At 38.3% G+C, this 18,783-nt stretch overlaps 2 protein-coding genes across 2 annotated transcripts; one reads left to right on the top strand and one right to left on the bottom strand.

Moving 5' to 3' along the window:
- Nucleotides 1-744: 744 nt before the first annotated feature.
- LOC113391403 (zinc finger protein ZFP2-like) lies at nt 745-12,040 on the bottom strand. The gene is made up of 13 exons (XM_064220103.1): nt 11,884-12,040; nt 11,573-11,704; nt 10,553-10,718; nt 9,694-9,867; nt 8,067-8,239; nt 7,413-7,543; nt 5,819-5,893; nt 4,574-4,712; nt 4,377-4,501; nt 3,875-4,001; nt 2,205-2,318; nt 1,050-1,247; nt 745-969 (listed from the first exon to the last, which is right to left on the bottom strand). The coding sequence occupies exons 1-13, from the start codon at nt 12,004-12,006 to the stop codon at nt 796-798; spliced, it is 1,851 nt and encodes a 616-aa protein (XP_064076173.1). The 5' UTR covers nt 12,007-12,040; the 3' UTR covers nt 745-795.
- A 1,018-nt stretch (nt 12,041-13,058) lies between these two features.
- On the top strand, nt 13,059-16,660 carry LOC113391380 (uncharacterized). Its single transcript, XM_026627330.2, has 3 exons — nt 13,059-13,243; nt 14,937-15,059; nt 15,539-16,660. Exons 1-3 carry the CDS (start codon nt 13,109-13,111, stop codon nt 16,640-16,642), a joined length of 1,362 nt encoding a protein of 453 aa, XP_026483115.2. The 5' UTR covers nt 13,059-13,108; the 3' UTR covers nt 16,643-16,660.
- The last annotated feature ends 2,123 nt before the right edge of the window (nt 16,661-18,783 follow it).

The raw sequence follows: 18,783 nt of genomic DNA, 5'->3' as shown, positions 1-18,783 counted from the left end.
AGGATTAAGAAATTTTAGATTCAGACATATGCGGAAAGATCCCGACGAATGCATATATAGCCAGATGAATATAAATAGACCCTGACGAATGACTACTAATCTCAATTGTTAGATAGATGCTAGCGTTTCGTTTCGAGTTTTTATCTATTAATCTTGGCAATATCTATTATTTTAGAATGTAAAATATCGAACTAAGCGATCCCCCTTTGAGCATCAATCCTAGAATTTCGTTTTGAGTCTTGGACGCAATAGGAAGATTAAATTACGAGTTAATCTTAGTAATAGGTATCAAATTTGTTAGAATGAATAAAATCGAATCGATGCTAACATTTCGGTTGGAGTATTTCTCAGTTAATCTTGGCAAAATCTATTTTTTTAGATTAGATTCAGACAAATGCGGATAAATTCAGACAAATGTGGGTAGGTCCAGACTATTGCGGATAGAGTCAGACGATCAGACGAACATAGGTTCTGTAAGAAATATTAACCATTCCTTACATAAACTATGCGCCACCAACCTTGGAAACTAAGATGTTATGTCCCTTGCGCCTGTGATTACACTGGCTCACTCACCCTTCTAACCGGAACACAACAGAGTACTGTTATTTGGCGGTAGAATATCTGATGAGTGGGTGGTACCTACCCAGACGGGCTTGCACAAAGCCCTACCACCAAGTGACATCATTACACAGTATAAAACAAAGTCATCAAAGATTTTGATGCGATTTATTACAAAAATAAAACATTTTTCTCAAAGAACACAACAGTTTATTCACAAGATACAAGATTGTGTCTTCATATGACTTCGGCGCCGTCCTTGTCGACAGCTCGCTCTGCAGTCTGATCCTTTTTTTTCTTGTTCGGAGGTAATCTCAGGTGGACCGTCCGGATGTGCGTCTTGAGCGAATTCGACTGGCTGAAAGGCTTGCCGCACACGTGGCACTCATAGGGCTTCGCGCCCGTGTGGACCTGGAACAGAGAGCGCCGATTGTAGCCCGGAGGCAGACGGCTCGGCTCGATGCGTCAAGGGGGGGGAGGTCGATGCTCACCCGGTAGTGGCGGGTGAGCGCCGGCTTCTGGCTGAAGGCGTGGTGGCAGAGCGCGCAGCGGTAAGGGCGCTCGCCGGAGTGCGTGCGCGCGTGGAGGCGCAGCTGCTCGCGACTCACGAAGCGCGCGGCGCAGCGCTCGCACGGGAACGGCTTCTCGCCCGTGTGGCGGCGCTGGTGGTAGCGCAGCGTGGCGTCCGACTGCGACACACGCGGTCGGAGGCGGCTCAGTGGTCATGTTGAAATTTGATATGAAGCAAGATTGAACTTCAAGGAATGACATAGGCTACTTTTTTATGGCAAACCCTTGACTAACCCCTAAAACGTGGGCAAAGCCCAGTGCCATATAATTAGCTAGTTTCTGCCAGCGGTTTCCACACCTTTTAGTCATCAGACGTACAAAATAATGCCCCATGTCCCTCCTTGGAGCTTAAAGTTCAAATTAAAATATCTCTATTCAACATACAAAGGATTACAGTTTCTTATTGATTGCCAAATTCTAGCAATTGAGATTGTACAATTAAGATATTTTAATTTTTAAATACAGTCTCATATTTGTCGCGACCAAAAATGGCAAGTCACTAATGTAACCGAGGAAGATAAATGGACCAAGAATAGATCTCTGAGGGACTCCCACATCTACTGGAGCGCCGGGCTATCTCTAACTATTTACATCAAACAAATTGTTCCAGTACAAAATCAGAAGATTGAGAGGGGCTTCTTTAATTCTGTAGTGACCTAGCTTCCTGGCAAGCACGTGTTTCTAGTTGCACACAATAGAAAGCCTTAACGGAGGGGAAGGCTTAGCCCAGTACACCAACAACAATAACAGCCTGTAAATTTCCCACTGCTGGGCTAAGGCCTCCTCTCCCGTTGAGGAGAAGGTATGGAGCATATTCCACCACGCTGCTCCAATGCGGGTTGGTGGAATACACTTGTGGCAGAATTTCGTTGAAATTAGACACATGCAGGTTTCCTCACGATGTTTTCCTTCACCGCCGAGCACGAGATGAATTATAAACACAAATGAGGCAAATGAAAATTCAGTGGTGCTCACCTTAAACCCGCAATGATCGGCTAAGAAGCGTTCTAGCCGCTGGGCCATCTCGCCCAGCAGTGGGACGTTTGGTCGGATTATAATTTAATCTAAACACTCACCGTGCACTTCTTGCCGCATATCTCGCAGACTATGTTTTTATTATACTTCAAGCCCAGGTGGATTCGTTTCACGTGATTCTGGAGTTTCGCTCGACTTGGAAACGTCGATTCGCACTGGTAACATTAGAAATTTAACATTGTATACACTGGTGTTAGAAAGAGCAGGGTCGGACCGTAAGTCTAGGAGGCCCTGGTCTAACACTACTTAGGGGCCCACCTAAGACGTATCTGAACGTAGACTTGAATTAAATTAATTGAATGGGTTTGATTAATTGCCGGACTGTTTAGTTTAATAAAGTTATGGATTCTTTCGCATTATCGTCTAATTTTGACTTTGACTTGACTTAGCTGGGCCCCTGGCATCCACGGGGCCCTGGACTGAAGCCCAAAAAGCCATATGGTAGATCCAGCCCTGAGAAAGAAATAGAATATGTTTCTAACAGTATTTAAAACGGGATATTTACCATGTTTTTTATTTTTATTTGGTGGAGCTCGATATTTCGACGTTATCTACGAAAGTCTTGTTCACGAGACCCGTTTTAAATACTGTTAGTAATAAAAACAACCATGTTAATTTAAAATCTTATATAGAATATGTTTGTTTGTATGTAGAGTGTAATCTTCTGAACTACGCTACTCCTGTGTGCGTGTGTGTGTGTGAGGGTATCAATTATTTTTATAACCTTAAATTATCTTCATTAATAAATACTTGGCTGGATTTAGGGGTGGGCAACCGGGCTTATGGCCTAGGGCCTCCACGAGAGAGGGGGCCCCACAATAGAGATTCCGACGAGTTAACAATTTTAATCAAATATATGTTGAGATATCTAAAGTCAAATTATAAAAATATTACTATTTTAAATGTTACTGATACATAAAACTGAATATATTACTGACTGACAGAAATGAAAAATTACGAATTCATTTGTGAAACAATATTCCGGGGACTCCACTTCCCTGTTGCGAATGGGCCTCCAATCCTCGAAATCCGGTCTCGAATATCACATAGCAAAGTCTGTGATGTCGGGACGGATCACTAGTAACATTCTCGGGAGAATTCTACTAACTTTTCACACAAAATTACGTCAAGTGAGATTACTTTCGAATTTATTCACTTTAAGCGAAAACGCACACGAAATACTTAGTATTATTATTACAGTAGTATACAGTTATACTGTTCTGTAATAATAATCACAGACCAGACGTTGGTGAAAAATGTTTGTTTATTAAAACTAGTACTGTTTTGTTAATTTAAGATTTCGAAGCTTCGACTTTGCAATCAATCAAAATCAAAATACACTCTATTCAAGTAGGCTTTCACGAGCACTTTTGAATCGTAATTTAACAAACTATATTAAGCGAAGTTACCGCCGGTTCGGAATACAGATCTACCGGGAAGAACCGGCAAGTAGTGCAATGAGATAAACATTCGTTCACCGGTTTATTCGCCTGAAACGGATACGATTTGATAGAGTCCAGGCACAGGACCAACGACGCTTTGCACGCACCGAGGAAGTGTTTCAAACACATACACACACACTTTCAAATTTCAGTTTGAACCTGGACCTCTTGTCCCGTTTAGAGCATCGTTTGTCTAGGAGCTAGCTATAACTCAACGAAGTCCTCTCAGGTGTAAAGCGGCGCGGATCCGGCCAGAAGGACCACCTCACCTGGTCGCAGGCGAGCGCGAGCGGCGGGCGCGGCGCGGGCGCGGGCGCGAGCGCGCGCACGTGGCGCCGCGCGTGCGCCGCGCGCGCCGCGGGCGGCACCCGCGCGCCGCACAGCGAGCACTTGGAGCTGCCGGCGGGGGACGCGTTACGTTAGCTATACGACGGCACGGTAAAAGCTATCTGGAATCATTTACTTGGCGGTGGGGCTCCGTGCGAGCCGGCTGGGTAGCTCCAGCGCGCTGTTCTGACGCCAAACCGCTATACTCAGTGTCCTTGTGTTCGAGTTAGAAGGTCGAGTCGCCCAGTGTAACCGAAGACGCATAGCGTCTGAGTTACCAACGCATTTGCAACTGTGACTACTTATCATCAGGTGGCACATATATCACCTGGGCGCACGTTTGAATATATACATGTTATCAATGACCAGACTTTCATTTTTATATCATTCTTCTGGAGACATTAAAACTCTGGAAACATGGAAGCTCGATAAGCACACACTCACTCATTATCCTTGAAGATAACGTGTCGCTTGGAGATCAACACGTGACGCGTCTTCGCTTCCGTGGACGCGAACTGGATGTTGCACTCGACGCAGAAACCGTCCGGATCGGGCTCGGGCTTCGGTTTCTGGAGACGATGACGTTAAACATCAGCAGTCCGTCGACAACGGACACCCAGCCGGCAAGGGAGGCAACTCACGCGGTCCCCGCGGTGCGCCTTGCTGCGGTGCATGAGCAGGCCGTGCCGGCGCGCGAACCCCTCCCCGCACTCGCCGCACACGTGCTCCGACGCGCCCGCGTGCCACTTGCGCACGTGCGACAGGTACGAGGTCGGCTTGCTGGCGGTTTAGTCGAGTGTTTATATCTGCTGCACCCACTCGAGTAACATTGTCCATTATGGTGAACACAGCACGACCACAGATGTCAAATAAATTAACATATTACGCACCCAACTAGTAGATTGTGAATTCAATACCCAAATATTTCTATTTTTTTTAAGCTATACATGGAAAACGAGGCTCACTTGATTGAAAGCGACTCACACCACCCCTAGGACCAGAACACTACGGGTTTGCAGGTGCATTGCCTACATGCCTACCTTGGATCCCAAAGAGTGAGGCAGAAACAACCTGAAAAATCGCGCTGTTGCGTATTTTCGGACATCTAGGTGGTGCGGATGAAACTTCGAATTCTTATGCTATATCCGAAGATGTACCATACGCGATCGAAGGCCTCCACTATGTCCAAACTGGCTAATAATGACTATTCCCAATGGACTCGACTTCTTCTGAACATCTATGTCAGTTAAACTAGAAGATCAATGACTAAGCGACCCAGACGGAAACAGTACTGGTGGCTAATCAACTAGTGCTCCTCTAGTTACCACAGAAGCTGGTAATTAATAATGGACTCCTTTATTTCGGAGGTGACAGGGATCCGCCCGCGGTATAGAGGAATGTTCCAATTTGTATCCCGAATGAGGAGAAAAAGTGGTAACAGTCGAAGATGATATCAAGGACTCGGTACGAAAGAGCAAGACCGGTTTCGTCTCAAGGTGAAAGTAAAAGGCATTCAAGGTGGAGTTCAGCGCCCTTATGTGGCAGAAGTCCACGGCGAGGGTGGAAGGGTTTGGCTTACGTTACCCACTTCACTTTCCCCGAACAGTGACGAGCACAGAATTTCATACTGAATCACATCAAATTCGGTTCAGTAGTGTGGCCGTGTAAGAGCAAAAGACAGACAAACAGACAGACAGACATTCGCATTAATAATATTAGTATAGACAAGACATCAATATAAACACGTATTCTACAGCTAAACATCTGAGTGAGCCAGTGTAAAAACAATTTTGTGTTGTACTGGTGTTGTAAGTGATTTTTATGGTCTATATTGATTATTTACAGGTAGCCTGACTGACTACCTTAAATAAGTAAAAAATTCATACCTAAAGGCACGTCCGCAGGGCTTGCACGGGTATGTGTGTCCGTTATGCCATTGCTCATGGGCTTTAGCCTGATGTCTGTAAGGAATGAATTAAAGATACAAAATTTTAAGCTATATATTTATATTACAATATAAATTTAAAAAAAAATTCAAGGTTGAATATATTTGCAACGTTTCTGTGTAACGTTTCTGACGCAAAAGCGTTTCACATGTACAACGTGTTGTGTGCCTTTTGATTTTATCACTCACCTACAAAAAAAAAAATTAACCACAAATACGTTTCACGCAACCGTAACACATCGAAATGTTGCATCAAACTTACCGATAAATATATAGACATTTTATTGGTAATATCAGGATTATTCAAGATAAGTGGGCGTATATTCAAACGATTTTATATATGAACACAGATCCACAGATTAAACAAATAAATTACACAGATATATTCACAGTGGTAATCAACATCGATTCGTTAATAAATCACATATAAATCACTGAATCTATTACAAAAGAATGTCGGAAATTAGCGATTCGTCGCATACGCGGTGCGCGGGAAATCTTGAATGTAACTGTCGATCCAAGATGGCGGCCGCGCTACCATCGACGCGACGCTTCACTAGAGCGCCGTTCGACTCCCATTGACGCTCTTTTCCAACCAGTATGAATAAACAAGATGGCGCACCATGCGCCGTCAAATACAAAAATATTCGAACACAATTTTTTTTTTAGTAGTATTCGAGTATTTAATATTACGTTTCATCCGAACATTACAACACAAACGTTGCAATGAAATTAACAAAAAAAATATATGTAACGGGACGCGGTTACTTTGGTTGTTGATTTGGATAATCAATAAATCGAGTAGCTGGCAATAATGTTTGATGGCTGTATTTACTTTCAAGAGCCGGTCACCCCGAATGGAGTTGTAAGTGTCATGGCGACGCGAGCCGTTACGTTTTGACAGACGACTCGAATGCGATGGCTGCTTGCGAACCCATTCGATCTTAATCGAGTTGAATCATTGTAATCCTTTGATATTTGTGGTGTGCGATTATTGAATCAAGTAATACAGTGATCAGACGATATTAAATACGTTTTATTTCGTGAGTATCTGCATTTCATGTCATAGTCTTCCAAACGTCGGATCGATCCCCGAACCCAACTGTTCGGCATCCTGCTCCTCCGACATATATATATTTTTTACATTACATTAACAGCCTGTAAATTTCCCACTGCTGGGCTAAGGCTCCTCTCCCTTTGAGAAGGTTTGCAACCTATTCCACCACGCTGCTCCAGTGCGGATTGGTGGAATACACATGTGGCAGAATTTCGTTGAAATTAGACAAATGCAGGTTTCCTCACGATGTTTTCCTTCACCGCCGAGCACGAGATGAATTATAAACACGAATTAAGCACATGAAAATTCAGTGGTCTGCCTGGGTTTGAACCCGAAATCATCGGTTAAGATGCCAGTTCTAACCACTGGGCCATCTCGGCGATGACATATATATATATATAAAAAAAAAAAAAACAGAAAACGTCAGAAAAGTTACACAAAAACGTTGCAAATTAATTTATTTGCCTAAATAACTTACTTGGTGTGAGAAAGATGCGAGCATATGTTACAGGAGAAGCGTCTCGAATGAGCGGAAGACGTGTGAGCCCTCAGCGACTTGACCGTTAAATATCTCAAGTGACAGAGCTGGCACTCGTGGGGGCCACTTATCTTGAAAGCAAGCAAACGAATACATTTTTATTTGATTGTAGGGCTTCGTGAAAGCTCAGATCTTCTCGGTAGAATCTACTTTCCAAACCGGTGCTTTTATGAGCCTATTTGAATAATTATTTAGAGTCCGTTGCTCTTCCAGGGACAAATCACTGAACCGAAATTGATGAAGTTCAGTTTAAAAGGGTAAATTTCAAGGAATGACACTTATGCTTAACATCTAACAACCCCTAAAACGCGAGCAAACCCGGGGGCCACACAGGGCCGGATCTGCCACATGGCTTTTTGGGCTTCAGCCCAGGGCCCCGTGGATTCAGGGGGCCCCAGCTAAGTCAAGTCAAAGTCAAAAATAGACGATCCAATAACTTTAATAAATTAAACAAATTAATCAAACCCATTCAATTAATTTAATTCAAGTCTACGTTCAGATATGTATTAGGTGGGCCCCTAAGTAGTGTTAGCCCAGGGCCCCCTAAACTTACGGTCTGGCCCTGGGGCCACAAGTATTCGTTTATAAACATACCTCATCGTGTTTTTCTTTGTGTTTATCAAACGCTATCGGGTCGAGAAAACCTTTGTAACACAAATCACATTTGTACGGAGAATTCAAATAATTCAGCGACTTCGAGCGCTGGAACATTTCATCGAGCTGCTGTTCCTCGTCGAGGATCAATTCTTGAGCGTCGACTTTAGTTTCTGAAAGTAACTGATTTATTTTATTGTACTATACATAAATCACTTCAGCCCTACCACGGTATTTGAGCAAGCCGCATTGGGTACCTAACATATATTACACCGCCAAACGGAAATAACTTGCCAATGGACCACCTGATCGCAAGTGGTCACCACCGCCCATAGACATTGGCACTGTAAGAAATATTAACCATTCCTTACACAGTCAAAGCGCCACCAACGTTGAGAACTAAGATGTTATGTCCCTTGTACCTGTAGTTACACTGGCTCACTCACCCTTCTTGCTGCTTGGCGGCAGAATGTCTGATGAGTGGGTGGTACCTACCTGGGGCTAATAATGAATCATCTATCTAACTGATTGTTGAAAATGAGTAACTACTGAGTTTAACGGTGCTTCACGTTAGAATCTACATTACAACGGCGATATACGAGGAGGCTAGGAGGTGATAGGGGTGATTATTTCCGATAATTTTAACCCCCATATGCATGGTGCAGAAGTGAACCATTTTTGAGTTATCACGTTTTTTAGATTTTTTCAAAATAAGTCAAAAATGCAACTGGAAAAATGTATTAAAAAAAAAGTATCAATTAAAATCTATTTTTTTCTTCTGTTTTATAAAAACGAATAAACACTGGTTATTTGTCAGTATTAAAACAATAATTATCGGTCCAAATTTATAAATGCGAGACGTAAAAAGATATTATTTCAATTTTTTTTTGATGTATCAGTTTTTAATAAGCGAGTCCGGGGAAACTGGTAGTGTTCAGAGATGACAAATTGATGTCGAAAGACTCCCAGTCCATATTGTTAATGAGAGGATTCATATGGGGGTTAAAATTACCGCAAATAATCACCCCTATCACCTCCTAACGGGAACACGTCGAAGTACCAATAAACCTGTATATTCAGCAATGTTATATATGGACGGAAAAATATTAATGTTTTTATGAGAAAATGTGATTCTCATAACATTGGTACAAGGAACGAACACAATCTTGTTACTCCTGTTACTCGACTGCATAGAGTCAGTGACTCTTTTGTGGGGCAATGTATACGGTTCTACAAAGGATCCCAGAAAGCGTTCAAAATGCCTCTGTTGTTAAATTACAAAAAAAATGTTAAAGAACGCTGGTGTGCGAAAGGTTACTATACAATTAGTGAGTTTATCATTGATAGCACAGCTTGGGAATGAAACGATCGTCTCCTGGCTATTTCTAATCGTATTGAATATATGTAGATAATTTCTATATAAAAAATTTCTTCTCAGGTCAGGGTGTTTCCTTTTCCGAACCGGTCGCAGTTTTTAATTTGACAATCAACAAGCAAGTGTAATACCTTCCATATTGAATAAGAGGAATTTGATTTGATGACTTAAAATTCATTTTAAAGTTTGTTTATGAGTAGATACCTCCCCCCCCCACAAGCTAAACAGCTCTAGATGTAAACAAAAACATACCCTTATATTTTTTAATTCTTTTAATTTCCTTCTCTTCGATTTTCCTATCCAGATGCTTCTTCATGCTGATATTCTTTAATGGTACGTCGTCTTCAGAGTCGGATGTTATTTCTTTGACGTCATCAGATTTGATATCATCCAAAGACAACTGATCTTTTATATTTATTTCTTGATCTGGAATAAATATTTATTGTTATTGTCTGTACTTCTCGATGAGACTTTGGAACGATGTTCTCTGACGTGGCTTCCGGTAGAGTGAGCTGGCAGAATCGTCACGTACGTCACGTTATGCAGGCAACCATCTCTTTTTCTCCTGCTGTCTATCTCTTTCTATTATACACGGTTTTATAGAATATTATTTAAACATTTATTTTGTTATTGTTTTAATACACACGAGATTTTTAATAACAATTTAATTTCTTGATATTTAATTATTTTCTGCCCGTCTGGGTAGGTACCACTCACTCATCAGATATTCTACCATCATACAACAGTACTCAGTATTGTTCTGTTCCAGTTTGAAGGGTGAGTGGACCAGTGTAATTACAGGCACTCGGCTATGTAAGGAGTAGTTAATATTTCTTACAGCGCCATTGTCTATGGGTGGTGGTGACTACACACGATCAGGTGACCCAAATACACGTACGCCAACCGATTCCATAAAAAAAAATATTTTTATAAATCCCGTTTCAATGAAAACAATAACAAAAAATATTATTGTACAAAATCGTATAGAAGGAGACAAGGATAGAGTACAGAGGTCAAGGCTGTCTGGTTGCACTTCCTTACATGACAATTTCTGCCAATTCACTCTACTGTAAGCATAAAAGAACTTTGTTCCAAATAAAATAATACATACCAATTTGACTAGGTATATCGTCAATGTAATTTCCATCTCCTTGGACATTTAATTCTTCTTTAATAGCGATCTCATCTTTAACGTCACAGTCTATGTCGCCCAGTGATATGTTGATCGTTGATGATACGGACAGTTTGAATTTTTCATTTTGTTGTACTCCATTGACCTATAACGTAACATAAAGATTATTATTAAATTAAACCATAAAAATTGCAGAAGCAAAACTTCTCTGCACCAAAATGTATTTTTTTTTTGTCATAACAGATCAATATATAATAATATTCTTATTTTTTTTCTTTTAATAAATAAATTTTAAATATTGGACAACATCACATACATTACTCCGAAACCAATGTAAGTAGCTAAAGCACTTGTGTTATGGAAAATCAGAAGTAACGACGGTACCGTAAACACCCAGACCCGAAACAACATAGAAAACTAATGAACTTTTTCTACATCGACTTGGCCGGGAATCGAACCTCGGAGTGGCATACCCATGAAAACTGGTGTACACACTACTTGACCACGGAGGTCATCACTCTGCTACTTTACAGCTCTCATTTGACTGCCTCGTCGACTGACTAGGGGCTCGATATATGGCCACAGATGGAGGTCCTGAGTACGATAAATAGTTCTTATGTGTTTTAACCTTGTACATTAGAATATATAGCTTATACCAACCACAAGAAGACAAAAGTCAAACAACAAATGCAATAATAATAAAACAAAAATAAAAAAAACATGAGATTGAAGCAATATCATTGTTCGACAGCTTGAATAATCTATATTAATTATAGATTTGCAAAAAAATTGCACTTGAAAGTCGACAAAGCTGTTTTCGGAACTATACAAGTAAAATTAAAGAGGGTATATCATGAACTGCAATATTGTTTTATTATAAATAAAGATATATTTATAAAGAATTGTTTATCAATATCATTTCTTCAGTTGGAATCAACATTAAGACATAAATTAAAAAAATAATTATTATTATAATTATATACGAAAGAATATACTCACCTCAGAGTTGCATTGTAGAGCATCTTTCAAAATTTTGTCACTAGTAATAGCTTGCTGAATCAATGTGTGACAATTTCTTAACCTTTTAACACATATGTAACATATTGATTGCATGTATGTTATAGAGTTTAACTGAAAATAAAATATCAATAAATAAATATAAATAAACTACAGTTGAGATTGATATTCATTATATGACAACATTTTTTAATTATTATCAGTGTCATGAATGTCCAAGACTTTATTTATTTCGGCCTAGCTCTCATTTGCTAAGTGTGATAAGTTCTTTAACAAAAATATTTTATACTTACTTCAATGTCCGTTATTTTTTCGTAAACATCTTGTAGATACGTATTATTTAAACATAACATTCGATTATTTCCTTTTAAACATAGCCTACATAAGTTTTCGTTTATTTTCGTATTGTATTCCATTTTATTGTATTTAAAGTATTGTAAAAAAATTACATCGTTTTTTTTTTTAATTTTTATGAGTCAAGATCGCACAACATACGTTAAAAAATATATTTTAAAACCAATTAGTGATTATACCGGTTCTATGAAATGTAGGACATTTTGATTTTGATTTGAAATATTTCTTTATGAACATTATTATTGTAATGAGTTTTTTTAACTGAAGAACACTTTAAGTTAGAATGATTAATTATTTATTTACAAATGCTATCAACAACTTTACATAAATTGTTTGATAACAATTAACAAATAACAATGTCAAACTCAGTTTCCGTACAGAGTATATACGAAGTCCGATCGACGATGCCAGCACCAGCAGTGCTGCCATGTAAATATAATTTTAATTTTAATTATGGCTAAGCATGTATTATGCCAAGCTTTGATAATATGTCATATAACCTACTAGTTTTGGCCCATATTAAGGGGAGCGGCCGTAGATTTTGGGTATAAAAAGTAGCCTTAGCCTATGGCGTTTCTTGGAGTTTAAGTTTACCTCATACCAAATATAATGAAATTTAGTATAGTGGTTTAGCCGTTAAAGCGTACCAGATATATAGACAGAGATACTTTCACCTATAATATAAGTATAGATGTCACCTACCCTCCTAAATATTTTTGAAGTGATAACTTCTTATGGGAGAGTAAATCGCTCCGTTACGTAATGCGTTACGGCCGTATTGAATGTTAGTCACTACCGTCGTGTGCCTACATCAAATAATCTCAAATTGAGTTTGGCTTTCGCTAGTTTGAAATATTTATTTATTATAAAGCTGTTTTGACACCTATAATATAGTTTCTATAGGAATGTTGTTTTTTTAATGTAATATTTGTTTATTTTAAATATGTGTATGTCTCATACGTGTACAAGCACTAAATAATAGCGGTTTAGACTTTAGTTGTAACTGTAATATGTCCTTAATCCTTAATGATTCTTTTAATTTAATTGTTCTTGGTAACATTGATATGACGTATTTTGACAGTAAAAAAAATCAAAATATTGATCGTTCGTGTTGATTGTTTTCAATAATATTTTTGTTTTATATGTAAAAATCATTTTAAGATTATGTCCGGCCAAACCGATATTTTGTATAAAGATCTCACTTTAGTTTGCCGCGGATGTCTCGAGACAACGCGCGAAATGAAGAATATGATTGAATTTGGTCTTGATGAGGATTTTCATAAGCTGACGAATATCAAGGTTTGTGACGAATAAATTAAAACGACATATATATATATATTATCATTAATCATGATATAATAAACATTATAATTTATATTTATACTCTAAAGAGTTTAGTTTGGAAAACTGTTTCGTTGCTTACTAAAATTTTTGAACTTTAAAATTTAATCTTTGAGTTTTTGGAACGAACTTTTTTTACGCGGCTTACATTAGACTAAACCGGGAGAAATCGTCACGTAAAGAAAATGCGTTATGTCCCTTCTAGGTGTCCTTAACTCTCTACTGTGTACAGTTTTGTTAGAACTTATTTTTCGTCATTGTTTTAATTCACAAGTGGTTATTAAATAATAATTCTCTCATTGACAAGTAATCATCTTCAAACACAGTTAATTGTCTTTATTGTATCTTTTATTTAATTCACAATCACAAACGAAACCAACTTTGTTCCAACCGGGTGTCCCAAAATATCTCTCATTACCTTTTTGTAAATTTTTTTTTTGTCCTTATACTGAGTGTCCGATCTTGATTATGTATTCATATTTATATTACTGTTTTAATATTATAATGGTAACCATATATTCATGCACATATAGCTCTCTGGTATACTGTTAAATATATATAGGAAAAAAAAGTAAAGGATCAGCTCATAAATATCCCTGGAGTAAGGCCACACTGTTTGCTGATAAGGTTTGGAGCTAATTCCACTGAGCTTTATTGAGTTTGGTGGATATACACGTGATGTTAGACACATGAAGGTTTTCTCAAGTTATTATAGTTCACTGACAAGGTTGTGATGAATAATAAACACAAATTAAGCCATTGAAAATTGAGTACTTGCACGGCTTTGTAGCCTCAACCATTGGTTACATGGCACTCATGTATATGGTTATTTCCTTTTTATTATCAAAATTTAACTTCTATGTGTTTAAATTTATGTTTGTATGTATTTCTTGTATCAAACTGATGTTAGGTATGGAAGAGCGAGGCCTGCCATAGGTTTTATTTAACTTACTAGAAGGCTCTCAATCAAGTACATAACAATATAATACGAAAATTATGTTTAAACTTATATACTTTATCATGAATACTAAAAAAATATCATAAGTTATATGACCTGGGTTCATCACTCGATAATAAGTAATTGTGTTTTGTATCAAAATATTCTCAGTCACAGCCCATAGACTAGAACTTGTCTTGCATCTCGGTATGCACGTACAGCTGTTTCTGCACCTGAACTCTTGCCAGTCGAATTGAGGGAATAGAGAGTGCATCTGTGTTACACACACATGTCCTGCGTAGTGTCTGGTATCCCTTAAAGTTTGTCGCCGGGGCTGAAATCAGTCAGGACGACATTTTTTATTAATTAATAAAATAAAAAGTAAAAAATAATATTCAAACCCAGGCAGGCACCATTGAATTTTCATGTGCTTAATTTGTGTTTAAAATCCATCTCGTGCTCGGCGGTAAAGGAACACATCATGAGGAAACCTGCATGTGTCTAATTTCAACGAAATTCTGCCACATGTGTATTCCACCAACCCGCATTGGAGCATCGTGGTGGAATATGCTCCAAACCTTCTCCTCAAAGGGAGAGGAGGCATTTAGCCCAGCAGTTTGAAACTTACAGGCTGTTAATTTAATGTATGTAATATGGATGGATAAATAATTCAAAAGTTTTATTTCAATATAAATACAATATTGTCTATTTCAGATAAACAAAGCGGATAATTTGTCAAAATTGATCTGTTCGGAATGCGAGAATGTTATCTTGAGGTGTAAAAATTTCCAGGAGCAATGCAGTCAATCGGATTTTATACTGAACGTGGTTTCTAAGGTATATTTTAATTATATATACCATAATTAATAGATTAACAATTTTTTTATAGGTTGTAAGAATATTGTTTTTAGAGATCACCTACTTGATCAATAATATTTTTCTTATGATTTATGAAGTCGAATGAGGCCATCACCGCCCATTCACATCGCCAATGTGTCACCAGCCTCGGGTAGTAAGATGTTATGTCCCTTGTGCCTAAAGTTACACTGGCTCACCCACCCTTCAAACCGGAACACAGTAAAGTACTGCTCTGTGGCGGTAGAATATTATAAATGCGATATTAACTCTGTCTGTCTGTTGTTCTCCTGAACCGAATTTGATGGGAGTTTGTTTGGCATGAACTCAAAGCACATATAAAGACTGTGTACTCTGTATATACTCTTATACCTAAAATGTATGTCCCCCCACTCCTCAAAATGCAGGAAAATTATTATAATATACTTTTATCCTTAAAATATAACTGTTCTAAATTCCAGAAACAATCTCTCGATTCTGCAAACGATACAAAATCCTTTGACGATAATCCTTCACGGAATACAATAAAATACTTCGAGCACGATAAAAAGTTAGTCATAAAAGTAAAGGCTCCGGATCCAGACGCGAAAATAACATATCACTGCCCCCAAAACTGTCCAGAGAGATTTAAAAAGAAGACGGATCTTCTACAGCATCTAATCAGACGTCACGAGATCGAAACGGATTTCGTTATCGACGTGGAATACTACTGCTCATTCTCGAGCTGTCAGTATCACGTTGAATCGACTACCGGTAAACACTTCACCGGCAGGAAGTACCTGAATCAGCACATGTCGAAAGTGCACAGAGAAAAAGTTGTATGTCAGAATTGTTTATTGAACTTTCCGTGCGGTACGGAGTTCAATCGTCATTTGAAGGATTGTTCGTTGTCGCACGAATGTAAAGTGTGTGATCGGGAATTTAAGACGAACGAACGTTTGCTCGTCCATTTGTTAAGAAAACATCCGACGCTGCATAAGAAGTACAAGATGGAACGGAAAAACTTTAAGAGGAAATTCCAGGATATCGATATTGATAAGTTCAGGGAACAGGAGAATGTTCCAGACTACGCCTGCGATAGTCCAACGAGGTCGTTTGCGACACAGACGTTGAAATTGGACGATAATATCAGGAACGACGTCGCGTTACCATCTTGGCAGCCGGAACCGACGAGGAAAGATGAAATATCTACACAGACGGTTTTCGAAGATTTACTGTCACTGAAATCCCAAACGAGCGAAGATGATTCCATATTTTACTCGGAAACAGTGTCCCTGTCTGATATACAAACTCAAACTCTGCCACTGGAATTTGGTCTGAGTCGGTCGAATAAGGAAACGATTACGTCGGAAACTCAATCTCCTGATTTGAGTATAAAGGAAACTCAAACGTGTTTCTGTTTGTACGATACACTCAAACCGAATTTCAGATGTGCCGATCTCATGTCGAACACGGGTTCGTTTTGTACGACTGAAACTCAAACGCTCAAACTCGAATCTGACTTGCTCAGCTTCTCGTCGGCCGAAACTCAAACTTGCTTTGAAGATTCAAGTAAAGACTTTTGACAGTGGTTTTAAATCATGATAAAAATGAGTGGAATTAAAATTAATTTATTAAGTTTGTTGGGTTTACGCACGAATAATAATCGGGTAGTAGTACCCCCCATTATTAATTTAACATTAATTAAATTGGTCGAAACAAATTAATAGTATTCGCTACTTGACATAGCTCAGCTATATTGTGCACTACAAACAATCCGCTATTAATACTAGTGTTGTATATCGATAGTCCACTATCGAGAGACAATCTTTTGTTTAAGTGATAGTATCGATAGTCTATCGATATTATCGTCACGTATATAATATATATTATAGGAAAAACCATTCACCTTAACCAAAACCGATAGACGCTAACGAAAGTGTTCATGGCTTTTTAATATCGATAGCCTGTGATGTTTCGATAGTATTAACTACTAAATTTCTAACCTCGAGGTAAGAAATATAGTAGGCCAAGTAACGAGATTATATTTAAAAAAAAAACAATGAAATTCGCGCCAGTAAAGAGTAAAATAATTAATACATTTTGTACAAGCAACAAAGTTAAAAGTCTGTTATACTGATTAAGAGGCCAATATTAACAATGTTGCTGGTGCGGTCAATATTTTCTTGCTAATATTTCTATGGTTCCAAACGAATCACTAGCATTGCTGTTATCAATAGTTCTGCTTACGGAGAGATATCGATACTATGTGTCGATAGTATCGACACAAGACGATACTATCGATATCCTGAATAGTTTTCGAGGTAAATCATCGATGGTCAAACTGTCGATGATTCTGCAACACTGTTTATAATACAACACTACTGTTACTTTATTGAAACGAAATTTACGATTTCATACTGATTATTAGACATTACTCAAGATATCGACCAATGAAATCGTGTTATTTTAATTATTCTAGAAATCAAGGTTGTTGCTTCAACTCGACATTTTTTTTTTTTTCGAATGGACAGTCGCTGTTGGCAAGAGTGGCCTCTACAGCGTCACCGGGCGGGTTCGGACTAACTATCTTGAACTCGACTTGTTTTTTTTTCGAACTGATTGATGCTGTTGGCCCTTGGGCGCAGCAGCGTCACCGGGCGGGGTAGGCGAGCTAAACTACTCAATCCTTGATGTTGAGAACCAACTTAAGGGCTCAGAGTACGCGCGTCCTGAGGGGGCTTCCTGTGAGGCCGGATCGTGGCTTAGGACGCCGTCGTCGACGAGGAATTGAACTCGACAGAATCAGCAATAGTTATGTTTACCTAACGAAAATTTAGCCAGCGCGATTCAGAAATGTGTTATGTAGAATCAGTGCCATCTATCGGTACCATTTGTAACGAAAATATTAAGGTAAAGTTCGAGTTTAACTCGATGAGTGTCTCGTATCATTAATTTAAGTAAACAATTAATATATAAGCATAATTCCATGTAGAATAAACTTTTAGAGTTATTACATTAGAGATTTTTTTTATAAAAGTTAAATTATTATATATTCGCTGTCGGTAAATATATTTTTTTATATATTATTGATTTGGTAATTTTATTAGGGGCCATTCAATTATTACGTAAGACGATTTAGGGGGGTAGGGGGGTCGAACGTGTAAAAAGTTTTCCAAAACCTGCTGCATATTCACGTATAATTTTTATGTGAAACTTTATTCCACGAAACGAGCTCCCAAAGGAAATTACTCTTGAGCGCTCATTGGTCAAACCGCGTGACCTTCACTTGTCAAATAATTTCCTAGGAGTGTTTTACAAGTTAGATTCGTCTAGCTTATCTTTAGCTTTGCGTATCGACCAATGAGATGCGAGTATTTTATTCCCTAGGAGTTCGTAGACTGAAATAGTTTCGACAGAATGGCGTCATTGATGAATTATGACGTCACAAATATGGCGGCAATTTGTTTCGCCGTTTTTGTATTCCGTGATATTTATTAATTAATTTATAAGTATTTGTTTATAGTTTTTTATAAGCGTCATTCAATTATTTTTCATAAGTCTTATGAGTGGCAGTCTTGGTTTTTATTTTTTTTTAATAATAGCTGTTAAAATTTCTAGTCCGAAAATGTTTTTTTTTAAATAAAATTCCTCTTTTATATTGAATTGTAAAACTGAATGTTATTATTGAATAAATATTTTTTTTATTATTTATGATTTATTATTA

Source organism: Vanessa tameamea, chromosome 31, assembly GCF_037043105.1.
Source record: "Vanessa tameamea isolate UH-Manoa-2023 chromosome 31, ilVanTame1 primary haplotype, whole genome shotgun sequence".
In the NCBI taxonomy this organism is placed as follows: domain Eukaryota; kingdom Metazoa; phylum Arthropoda; class Insecta; order Lepidoptera; family Nymphalidae; genus Vanessa; species Vanessa tameamea.
This window is presented reverse-complemented; position numbering and strand designations above follow the sequence as displayed.

Coding starts and splice junctions, on each gene's coding strand:
- LOC113391403 (XM_064220103.1), bottom strand. CDS start 12,006: ATGGAATACAATACGAAAATAAACGAAAACTTATGTAGGCTATGTTTA. Junction 4,002..4,376: donor GTTATCTTCAAGGATAATGA/GTGAGTGTGTGC, acceptor CCCCGCCGGCAG/CTCCAAGTGCTCGCTGTGCG. Junction 1,248..2,204: donor TATGCGGCAAGAAGTGCACG/GTGAGTGTTTAG, acceptor CGTGTGTCGCAG/TCGGACGCCACGCTGCGCTA.
- LOC113391380 (XM_026627330.2), top strand. CDS start 13,109: ATGTCCGGCCAAACCGATATTTTGTATAAAGATCTCACTTTAGTTTGC. Junction 13,244..14,936: donor ATAAGCTGACGAATATCAAG/GTTTGTGACGAA, acceptor TGTCTATTTCAG/ATAAACAAAGCGGATAATTT. Junction 15,060..15,538: donor TACTGAACGTGGTTTCTAAG/GTATATTTTAAT, acceptor TCTAAATTCCAG/AAACAATCTCTCGATTCTGC.